We start from the raw sequence: 12,015 nt of genomic DNA on the forward strand, positions 1-12,015 counted from the left end.
GCCTCTCATGTCGCCCAACGAGTGGCCGTGCAGGCGAGCGCTCCTCTGCACACATACACTTGGTTCCCACCCTTGCCGAAACGGACCTATTCGTCTCGCCAGATTGCACGTACGAATCCTGTCACCAACACCTGCTCCGTTCTTCTCATATGACGTTGGGTTTTATAGAATGTAATTGTTTATATAACATCGGCTTTTGTCTTAGTCTGCCTTCCCCCACCTTGGAATCGCACAACCGCATCTCTGTTCAAGTTTCTACTCATCAATCGCACATCCAGCAGCACTTTGCACAAGCAATCTAACGGAATCATTGTGCCTGTGGCAGCATCCTAACATGTTGCGTGGCAAATGTGCTTTCAGGTGGAACATCTGGCTGTGTAGCGTGTTCTCTGTCATCATGGTGTTGCTTGCCAGCGCTGAGGCGGGTTCTAAGTTTGACAAATACATGGAAAGGAGGGATGATTCCACCCTGCAGTCATGGACATGCTTTGAGAAATGCTTCGAACTAGGTCTCGCGATGAGAAGCGCTAAAGGCGAACGCAATTGCCAATCGAGATGCCAGGTCTTGGCTCAAGCATGGGAAACTGAGGAAAGGGAGCGCTTTCCACGGCAGGCAGCTACATACGAGCGAAAGAAGAAGAGAATGGCAAAGGTCATCTCCTCGTATGGTAATAGTGGGATTGTGCTGCGTGGTGAAGCTAAGAACGCATTGAAACACTCGGAGCGACAATTTGGTGAGATTGTCGGCTTTGTAGCTTTGTTTGCTATTGTCAGGATATTGGTGGAAAATGGTCACATTTCACAGGCGAATGCACAAGACAACATGAGGCAGATCACAGCTCTCCATAACTGGAAGAGAGAGTTGAAGAAACGCAGAACGTCCATATCTGCGAATGACTTTAGGAAATCCCGTGATCTAATCAATCCGGTTTGGTTAGACAAATGTTGGGCCTCGGCACGCATAGACGTTGGCGGGCATCCTATAGAACCTAGTCACGAAGAATGGCTACTGAATTGCAAGACTGACCTTGGGACAGGCTTGGCGTTCGCTGACATCACATACACCGACTTAAGGGGGAGGAGAATCAAGACGTCTGATAGAAATAACCTCATGTGGGTATTGTGTATTCTAGAAGACGGATTCGGGAAAGGGAGCAAATGGTTTACTAGGTCGTCTTTGTCTGGACAAGATTTTACGTGCCCTTGGGGTGGTTAAATCTATCGGTGCATGCAGGTGTTGCTTCCCTAGCAACCCTACTGTAGGCGGTCGTAGGCTGTCCGTAGTACGACGGGAGCACCACTGGTGCAACCGCAGTATCACCGTAGTATGATTAATTTCCTGCGCACTCTAGTCTAAAATAAAACACAGAATGTGGAATGCGGGCGTAGCACATGTGCAGTGCAGCCGAGGGCGGGAGATTTTGCGCGTCAGCGTAGGGGGAGATAGATTTGATAGTTCGGTGCTGGAAGTGGGGTTTGAATGCCAGTGTCTTGTGCTGCCTTGTTTTTAGGCCGACAGGGAGGGGAACCTCGACTGATTATGGCTGTCTCTATACGTATATTAGCTTGAATCTGAGAAGTGCATGAAGATGTGTATTCACCTTTTCGCGGTTCAACTTATCCTCATAAACGATCCAAATTTTACGCGAACTACAAAATGGGCAGTGAAGACGAGGTCGGTGGGATAATTTTTCTTTAGTCGTAAATTGCGAATGAAGGTGTGTACTGTAGGGAGGATAGGGATTTGGGGCATGGGAAGTCGCTTTTTTCCTCTCCGTTCCCATGGAGGAACGCGCTTATATCGGTGATAACGGAATCATTCGGTGTAAGAGCTGAACGTGAGTGTGGAAGTATCTTTCCGACGAGGTGGCACTGCTCGTACGCAGAGGGCTTGGAGGCTCGTTGAATAATAATTCCGATTCGCTTGCGGTTTCGCAGTATCGAAATGACGGTCGAACCGACGGCAACGGTCGGAGAGGCATTTTGCGACAAGAGACTGCTCTCGAGAGGCCCAGAGTTTGATGTTGATGCAGGGGGTCGCGATAGTGCTACCCTTTCGCGGGTGGCATGAATTTGAGGCAATAACGCAGGTTCTTCCAAGAGTCAAGAATCATCCCGGACTTAGGAACGGGTCTGTGAGGGCTCAGCCTCTGGTAACTATTTAACACGGACTTTTTCTTGGGAGGGGCACCAAAACCGACGGGTTTTGCACTAAATTGGACCGTCTTAAAATTGCGCGTTGCTGGTATATCAAAGTTCTACACACCACTGTAAAGAGGAGAGCCAACCGGTGCTCCCTATGAAAGTAGTTTCACAGACGATAACCATCATAGAGAGCTATAGATCGACCAATATTGCCCGTTTCAGAGTCTGCTACCACGATAAAAGTAATCAAAAAATATAATTTTACTCAAGATCCTCATTAAAGACAACACCAGGCCTGAATTCCGCCGCATCAGTCACATGATCAATCTCGCTTCTTTGCCTCTGCTTTCACAACACTTTCACATTGAACACTTTCTGTTCAAAGCAGGCAACTTATTCTTCATAGCCTGTTCTGCAGGGAAGTCGTTCCGAAGGATGTACTCGTCTAAGTTCATGGTTTCTATCACTGTCTTCTGTATGTGTTGGGGCGAAGCCCCAACACTTCAAATGAGGATCTTTCTCAAATGACCAATTTCGTTTTGCCCATTCCGCCTGCAATTCTCTGTGCAAGTCGACCATACGCATGGCAACACTTGTGTGAAGACGATTCATTAAAAGTTGAAGCGCGCAAATTTATTGGTCACTTATTTAGTGCACTATTGGTGCCCCTCCCAAGAAAAAGTCCCTGTTAAAACACAATACTAATTTAATTATAACCACCCGCAATAGGGTTACCATCAGCATATGTTCTCAAAGAACTCACGAAGAATATCCAATATATTTATTTGAGGCAATAACGCAGGTTTCAAGATTCTTCCAAGAGTCAGCCTCTGGTAATTATATTTAAAACACAATACGAATTTAATTATAACCACCCCAGTAGGGTTGCCATCAGCATTGTAGTGATTCCTTCATATGACTCCCAGTCATTCCTCCCTCACGTCGTTGGCCAGCGGCACCTCCCCTTTCTCAGTGGTCATCACAAGCATATGTTCCCCATTAAATCACGAAAAAAATCCAATATATTAGCCCATTTGCGTACCTTGAGAAACACTTCACCATCCTGGACGAGGTCTTCGAAGATGTTATCACTGTCGGAGAAGCCGACCGAAACTGCATATATATTGTTTGTAGACGATTGAGAGCGGAATTTCGCGGCGATGGCAGCCGGGCGCAGCGGGCCACGGAGACGACCGAAAGAGCTGCGTCTGTCACCAAGGATGACCATCTTGGACGGTTTTCGCCCGCGCCTGTTCAAGTCTTGCATGCAATAACTCATACCAGCACCTAAATAGATCTCTGCGAGCGCAAATATCTCACTTTCTGAAGCGCACGCAAGAAACCTAGAGTAGAGCCCTTGGGGTTGCTAACCTTCCCGTTGCGAAGCCCAGACTGAATACCAGAGAAACGGGCGCGCCTGTTAAAAGCGACAAAGGTAGAAACGATAGTCACGAAATCCACCTGGAACTGAAAATCTCTGCGTCCCAGTTGTTTACTCCCATCAAAGACGAAGCAAATTTTCGCATCGCAGCTTGTGCTAGGGCCATCCGCGCGTATGGCACCGGCAATTTTTCTAGGTCCATCCGGTAGAGCAGCGAGTGTCGTATTCGTTAACGTATTGTCGAAAGCGTTCGTTTTTCTGAGCTTCGATCCTTGTGATAAGGAGCAAAGTGAGGAAAAGGGGGAGGATTTGACGAGCTTTCATTGTCTCAGCTTGTTGAGCGGCAGTTGTGCTTTTTCGTAAGTCCTCTTGTGGTGTTTGGACAGGCTTGGCGTGAGGGAGAAGGAAGCCTGATGGTCTATCTGCGAGTTTATATATATATATATATACAATTTATATATATATAAATTGGACCTAGGGTATTCAGTGAGGCGATCGACTCACACTCTGCAACCGGTCATATACGGTAGAAGCAGATGCAGATTTATCTCAGTGATCTTGAGATTCTTCTTCTTCTTTCTGTGAGGGGCTAGGGCTAATATCTTGAGATTATGCATGGGTAGCAACAAATGCATGTACACCACGACAAATGTTTAGGGAAGTTCTCGGGGGATTGGGCACGCGCGCAGACAGTCGGGAGAACGTTGGGTTCTTTGGGGCCGCAAAGAACAAGAAAGTAAGGCTGTCCTGATTGCTCACTCGAGATCTATATTGACGTAACTGTTAGGAAGAACCATTCTTCACAGCAGCTAATTTCCATATTTTCTGCTGTGTGCCTTAAGCTGTCCTTATGGAGTCCCTTCATTGGTCACCCACCCCAGTTGTGTTGTGAAATCCAGGGGGGGAAGATACAAAAGTATTCTTCCAGTGTGTGTGACAATATCCAAAGGATGGTCGTCTCGCGCAGAAGCGCACGGGGTCTCGCGTACGAACGCGGTAGCAAATTCTTGCCAAAGAATATCGTGAATACTCACAGTTGGTGATTTATTACGTGCCCTTTCTTTTTCTTTTCCTCGCTCTACAAAGCGGTAGGGTACATACATTTGTCAGTAATGAGAACGCCGCATCTCTAAGAGTTGCGCTCGCTGTCTGCATTATTTTCTGTCAGCTCTCTGAAATGCTGTCTGCTTCTTCCACATTATCAGCAACGAGCTTCTACACGTGTTATCTGTGTCAACGTATCCCATCTCGCACACGTGTGTCCGTTGTGAGTACACACGAGTGTTGACGACTGACAAGCACATGTGTTTCTCTACAGTTGTTCTGGATACGGGAAAACGAAGCGGTGTCCGGAGTATGTCACGGACGGGGTAGCGACTCCCTCAACAGAATGCGATCGTACCCACTGACCCCATGGACGTTGAACAGCCGGGCATCTACCCGCTCATCTGGACCAAAGTCTCTGGCCCCCTCCTACTTCAAGCCGCTCGGTTCTGCGTTTTTTAACGTCACTGGGGCGCTCTTTTATGATGATGCTACACTGCAGTATAGCACACGGAGAAATGGCGAGGTATGTAGCAATGAATTGTATTCGTCAATGAATGGAAATCAGAAATAGAGCTCACAAAGGCCCAATGCTTTGGTACAGACAGCAGCGCATGGAAAAGAATTTGGTTGCACCCTGGTATTACTGAATGGGTATTTTTTTATTTTGGCTGCTGCACTTGCAAGGAACAGTAGCAATGGCTCTTTTCGTGAACAAACCAGACGCAAAGTTATTATTGCTGCATCAGCTGTTCCGTTACGTGTATTGTAGTGATGCGGATGCAGAGGATGGCTGTACATGATACCGAACTGCGCAGTATTCGTGCATCTCAGCATTTTATCTAATTTGAGTGCGACAGCAGCAATGGCCAGCGTCGCGCTCTAATGTTATGTCCTCAACCTTTACGCCCTTTGACATCAAGAATTCGTAGACTAGAAAATATTACTCTGATGTCATTTGTTGCTCTCATGGCCCGAATGGCGAGCTTTTCGAAATTAAAGAGAGTGTTACCTCCTTCTCGACTGGCGATACGTCTGCCTCCCAACTGCGACCATTCTAGACGGATCAATGTCATAGAAGCCTCGTGTAAGCACCAGACATTGAATATTCACATGCAAGACCGTTCCACTTCGTATCACAGATGTATACCTTTAATCTAATCGTTGGTTGCTGCTTTCCAAAGTTGCGATATGCCTGTGATCAAGCCCTCCGTAAAGCAAAATGTACATTTTTCAAATAGCTTTCTCCATGTTCATGTGATACTGCTCTCGTATTCTCGAGATCTGTCGTCCCTTCATATTTATTCGAGTACAAAACATACCTTGCATACCCTCTATGCGTCGATGATTACGACACATAACCACTTGCGAACCATAAACAAGAAGGCCAGATGTGCTTCTCCGGGGCGAAGAGCTGTGCATGTTCCGGACCTTTTCATACGGCACGATTATGCCTGTCAATTGTGCACTCTAATCATCTTTAGAGGAACAGGCACGTCTGAAATTTACTACAGGACTACCATAAAAACCAGTTGCGACCCAAGTCTAGATAGAGAAGCAGTGTGGTAATGTAAGCAATACATTTTTTCAGAGGTTTGCCGAAACGGCACTAGCTAGTGACGCAACTACGGCTCCACTGAACAAATGCTTCCCACAATATCAGGAAGAATGTGCAATATACGAGCCCATTCGGTCACCCTGAAAACCGATGCGCGACCCCCCGTTATATCGTTGAAGAGTGTCGTGTGAGAGAAGCCGACTCCAACCGCGTAGACATCGTTTGTAGGACTTCGGTTGCAAAAACGCTCGGCGAGGGCAGCCGGGTTCAACGGGCCACGGAGAAGCCTATAACTGCTACGTCCGTCACCGAGGATGACTATCTTGGCTGGGCTCCTGCCTGTGGCCAACCGTTGCGAGCAATAAGCCACAGCACCGGCAATAACTGACCTTCGCGAGCGTAAGTACCTCACGTTCTCAAGGTCAAGCACGAACTCTTCAGATTTGGCATTTCTCCTTCCAATGTTCGCGACAACCTTGTCGCCACTTCCATACTGGACACCCATGAAACGGGCTCGCCTATCCAGACTAACTATGAAAGTTAAAAATGGTCAAGAAATCCAGTTGGGTCTCAAAATCTCTGCGCCCCATTTGCCTACTTCCATCAAAGGCAAAGCAAACCCTCGTATCGCAACCATCAGCACGCACTACCCTGATGGCGCGGGCAATGTATGCACTTCCATTGGGTCCCTCGGTCATATTACCGACGAGCGCTCGAAGATCTCTCAGGCGTTCTTCATCGATCTGGATTTCGGCGCCACTGACAAGGAGCAAAGTCAAGAAAAGGAGGAGCAATTCAACAGCTTTCATCGTCTCAGTTTGTCGAGCGGGCTCTCGTTCGCCCCTGACAGTGTTCTTAAGTAGTGCTGGTGTTCGGGCGGCAATGCAGCCGGAGATAAGATGTGGAGTGGTAAATGTATTCCAGCATATGTGGACTTATGCAAGAATCACTCGGGCACGTAGTCGTCTGAGAAGACATACTGTATTTGATGAGATGAGAGCTCACGCGTCTCAATCTGTCGCTTGAAGGCAAGTCAAGATTTTCCCTCGATTGTGTGGAGAGCCTATCGTACAGAGTTATAGAAGTATTTAAATATGATTTCAAGCATGAAAAGCAATTACGACAAGGCAAATACGGGTGTGGTGCAAGATCGATGCCGTCCGTTTACTGATGCCTATCGTGTCTCTACCTTATAAGGGAATGGGAGGGATCAGTGAGACGGCGGTGAATAAAGATGATCTAATTGCGCTGTCATGCGTGTGCTACGTGTGCACGTATGGCTCTCATGACTGCGGCGGCATGCTGGTGCGGCGTCGACACTTGTTTTTATGGCTCTCATGACACTCCCCCTGTCGACGGCGCAGCTGTCTTGGCGTCAGCAGTCTGCTGGCTTGTGAGTTGCAGCTTGGGTAGGAGGCGCGTGTATGCTTGGCGCCGGAGGGGTTTTGTGAGGATGTCCGCCAGTTGCTCGTCGGTGGGGACATGGGCGAGGGTGATTGTTCCCTTTTGTGACTGGTGCGTCAGATAGTAGTGACGCAAATCTATGAATTTTCGCCGCTTTGTCGGTCCAGTACTGTTCGCGACGTGGATTGCTGACTGGTTGTCAATCCTCAGGGGTGTCGGCTTGGTCGACAGCATGTGGATGTCTTTGAGCATGCGTCGGATCCATGTTGTTTGTTGAGCGGCTGCTGTTGCCGCTATGTACTCAGCCCCACAGGTGGACAGAGCAGTGATGTTTTGCTTGAGGAACCCCCAACAGATCGGCGTTCCGTTGTAGGTGTCTAGGGTCCCTGAGATGGACTTTCTGTCCATTATGTCCGCTGCAAAGTCCGCGTCTGCATACGAGACGAGGAGGTCCTGATTCGACTCTTTGCTGGTGGACGTGCCAGCTCGGAAGGTGAGTCCTGTCGTGGGGGTACGTTTTAGGTACCTGATCAGTCGCATTAACGCGCTCCAATGCCTCTGTGTAGGCTTGTTGGCCGCGGCACCGATTCGGTTAGTCAGGAAATATATATGTCAGGCCGGGTGGAGTCGGCGACATATCGGAGGTCCCCAATTAGTTGCTGGTATTTTTTGAGGGTTTCCATTTGAATCTCATCGGTATCCGTTGGCTTTTGAAGCAGTACTCCGTCGCAGTACGGAGTTTCCTTTCCATTGCACTGTGCCATGTCTGCTTGTTCAACTATGTAGTTGATTGCATTGGGCTGGGAGACATGGATGTCTCCATTTGTGCTTCTCTGTACAGTCCATCCTAGGAATGTTTTGTGCTCTCCTAGACGCTTGATGTTGTACGCTTTGGCCAGTGCTTTCGCGAACTCCTCCTTGAGCTCTGCTTTTGACGCGACTACAGTAAAATCATCCATGCTTACTGCGGCCATGATGAGGTCCTTTCCATTTTTTTGACCAAAGGCAGAGGTCAGCTTCGCTTTGCTGGAACTTGCTTTTGCGTAGTATGGAGAATACTGCTGTCAGGTAGGTATGTCCTGCAGAGGGCGTCCCATGGATGTTCATGTTCAACTTGCCTCCTTGGCATGGGTGCTTGTATGTGCCGTTGAAACGGGGTGGTTCTTTCACGTACACTTTTTCGCTGCCGTTGTGTGCGAATTTCTCATGTAAATATGCTGACTTAATATCAATGTGCTCTATGTGCATGCGGTGTGTTGTTGCTATGCCGAACAGTGTCCTTACAGTTGTTTTATCCGCCATGTAAGTTGTCGTTTTGGTAGGGTCAAAGTGCTTGTGTGGCACCATCTTGTTTCTGCGTGCTGAGCAGCGCGCTTTTCTCGATGGTATTTCTCCTGCGCTGTTCCTCTTGTATCGGTATCCCATTTTAGAGGTATGAGTTTTCCTTTTTTGGGGAGGTTGGCATCTGGTGTCCACTGTACGACGTTCATTGTGTCTAGATTTTCCAATTCCTCGTTGTGTGCCTTTCCCACTCTGCTGCGTCGGGATATTTTTTGGCTTGGGTTGTGCTAGCCGGGGCTGGTGTTGTGCGTGTCACACGTGTGGGTGTGCGGTGTGGTGTAAACGCCTTCCTCGCGTGTGTGCATGACGCTGCGGGGTCAGTGGCTCTGTGGTAGGGTTGGAAGTTGACACAGCGCACTCTTCGAGGCTTGTTGGTTTTTGTTTCGAGTACCATGATGTGGTGCTCATCTATCGCATGGAAGTATCTCGCGGGGGTGGCCCTTGGGGCGAGTTTGGATATTTGTTTCCTGTTAGCCAGTTCGGGGATTGTCCCTAGTTGCCCGAATAGGAGAAATTGGGGGACTCTGGGAGTGGTGTTGGTCCACGTTGTGTATGGCAGGGAGTTGGTGGAGTGGTGTAGTATGTTATTATACTTGAACGCTGCGTCTCTGACGGCGTCTTCCCAGTGAGTTTTGGGTAGACCACTGTGGTGCAGCGCTGCTCTTGCAGAATTCATCAGGGTTCCGTTGATCCTTTCTGCTATGCCCTTCTGTTGGGGTGTGTGCGGCACTGTAGTGCTGTGCATTACATTTTGTGAGCGATACATTCTGTTCGCATATTCGGATATATATTCTTTAGCGTTGTCCCTGTGTAACAGCTTAGGCTTGCATCCATTCCTTTGTTTGAGTGCTGTAATTATTTTGTCCAATCGGTGCGGTGTCTCAGCTCGTGATTCCAAGAAGTCGACAATGAGGTATCTTGATTTCGTGTCAATTATCGTGAGTATGTACTTGTTTCCTTGGCGTGAGGGCGGGTTGAACGGTCCGCATATGTCACTGCTGAACGCTGCTCCTACTGGGTACCTGTGTGTGCTTGGGTAGTGCGGGGCCGGTTGTTGTTTCGCGGCTGCGCAGCTCGAGCAGGTGATGCGTGCGGGTCCTTGTCTTAACGTGGGTGGGCGGTTGGGCAAAAGGCCGAGCTTTGCCATTTTTTGAAGCGTGGCGGGGCGTATGTGATTGTAGATCACATGGTAGTGGTGAGAGTCCTTTTCGCTTGCGGGGTGTGCCGGGGTGTGTGGCTGCGGTGCGGGGTTCTGCATGACATGCAGGCCTTTTTTCACTTTCGGCGCCACGTGTCCGATTGTTGGTGTGCGGTGGGGTTTAGGTTTGGCCGCCGTCTTTCTATTTTTGTTTTCGGGGATTTCTTGTTGACCGTGATGGGGCACTGCCCGGATTGCCAGTCCGTTTTGCCATGCTTTGTCTTTTCAACTTTGGCAATTGCAGGTAGTACATGCCTTTGGTGAACTGTGCTTGGACAACCGTCTGCGGTGCGCTCGTGCTCGAGTCGAGGATGAGCGCTTGGGTGGGCGTGAACCTGACTTCTCCCCATCGCGCGGCAATGTCGTGTACGGGGAGAAAGTTGGAGCGCAGTGCGGGGTTGGCAATGGCAGGGATCCGGATCTGCCTATTCGTACCGGTCGGGATGTGGATCATCCCCTTCAGGTTCGTCCTCATCGAGGGTCTGGTATACTGCAGTGTAGTCGTACTCGTCTTCTACTGTAGCGACTTATCCGGTTGTGTAGTGGCGCTGCGGGTGGGTGCGGCGCGTCCGTGTACGCTTATGGTCAATGGTGGTGGTCCATTGCCTTCTTCCGGGCTTTGGGGCCGTCATGCCGTGTTGTGGCAGAGGCGTGTAGTTGGGCGGGTCGGTGCGCCAACGTGCGTTCCGTGGTTGGTACGGACGCTTCTTTTTTTCCTTAGTTGGTCCCTTCGCTGGGTAGAGCGAGGGTTAGCTTGTCCTGCCTTTTTGTCTCGATCGTGGGAGTTGTGGCCTCCATTTCTTGCGGATTAGGCTTAGCTTGGCCGGGAAATTAAGGATGGCTCTGCGGGGGTGTCCGGAGCTCTTGGCAGCCTCGCTGCTCCGTGGTACATATGGCGCCATCGTGAGCCTCTTGCCAGCCCCCCTCTCCTGGCCCATGTCCATTTCTCTTTCTACCAGGTGCCTCAACGCGAGTATGCGGACTGATATGTAGTGGAGCGACGTGGCTGGTGGTGCCGTGGTGTCGTCTTCCAGATCTCGTCCAAGGCGATCTTCGAGATGCCTGGGATCGTCTTGCAGTGGGGCGTTGTTCTGGTCCAAAACCTGTGGTGCAAGATCGATGCCGTCCGTTTACTGATGCCTATCGTGTCTCTACCTTATAAGGGAATGGGAGGGATCAGTTAGACGGCGGTGAATAAAGATGATCTAATTGCGCTGTCATCCGTGTGCTACGTGTCTACGTATGGCTCTCATGACAACGGGCAAGCTTTCTTGAAGCAGACTAAGAATTTCAATTCACTCACTACTACCGTAATGAATGCGAATATAGACCCAAGTGTGGTATTTCACAGAAATACGCAGGTGAGGTAGGAAAAATAAAGAGAATTTTATGTTCGTCAACCCTTCGACCGGATTGATATCTCGCAATGATGGGGGCTCGTGTGATCGAGCCACTCCACCTGCAGGATGTCGAACACTATTCTGTCTGTCTCTCCTTCTTCCTCTCTCGCTATCCGAGAGAGGGCCTTGCTTATAGAGGCAGAGAAAAAAAACAGGCAAGGGCATCTACCTTACAGTAGTGCACTCGGTAGCACAGCTGGCTCTTGCAATACCGTTATTATTTCTTGTAGTTACAGGATTCACTTCTTGTTTGGTCACTATGCTTATGCTCCTCCACTATGTCTACGTGTATGCCCGAGCTGTTAGAATTTTGATTGTAGTACGATTTCGTGCCCATAAATGATACTAACCCCGTTTCGGGACAGTGCGGCGGGATCAAGCAGACAGGTACCGTGGTTATTCGCTTTCTGGTACAGTACCTCGAAAAAAGAGCCGAGATGACTTGCAGAAATATCCTCCTGTGTTAGACTGGGTTAGTATCATTTATGGGCACGAAATCGTACTACAATCAAAATTCTAACAGCTCGGGCATACACGTAGACAT

At 49.1% G+C, this 12,015-nt stretch overlaps 2 protein-coding genes across 2 annotated transcripts; both read left to right on the top strand.

The window, feature by feature from the left end:
* Positions 1–7,222: 7,222 nt before the first annotated feature.
* CHC_T00006587001 (hypothetical protein) lies at positions 7,223–7,324 on the top strand. The gene has a single exon (XM_005719152.1). It carries the CDS (start codon positions 7,223–7,225, stop codon positions 7,322–7,324), a length of 102 nt encoding a protein of 33 aa, XP_005719209.1.
* Positions 7,325–7,328: 4 nt separating this feature from the next.
* On the top strand, positions 7,329–7,469 carry CHC_T00006588001 (hypothetical protein). The gene has a single exon (XM_005719153.1). It carries the CDS (start codon positions 7,329–7,331, stop codon positions 7,467–7,469), a length of 141 nt encoding a protein of 46 aa, XP_005719210.1.
* Positions 7,470–12,015: the final 4,546 nt, after the last annotated feature.

This window comes from Chondrus crispus, genomic scaffold (genome assembly GCF_000350225.1).
Source record: "Chondrus crispus Stackhouse genomic scaffold, scaffold_47, whole genome shotgun sequence".
Classification (NCBI taxonomy): domain Eukaryota; phylum Rhodophyta; class Florideophyceae; order Gigartinales; family Gigartinaceae; genus Chondrus; species Chondrus crispus.

Excerpts from the sequence above, each read along its gene's own strand:
- CHC_T00006587001 (XM_005719152.1), top strand. The coding sequence starts at position 7,223 with ATGATTTCAAGCATGAAAAGCAATTACGACAAGGCAAATACGGGTGTG.
- CHC_T00006588001 (XM_005719153.1), top strand. The coding sequence starts at position 7,329 with ATGGGAGGGATCAGTGAGACGGCGGTGAATAAAGATGATCTAATTGCG.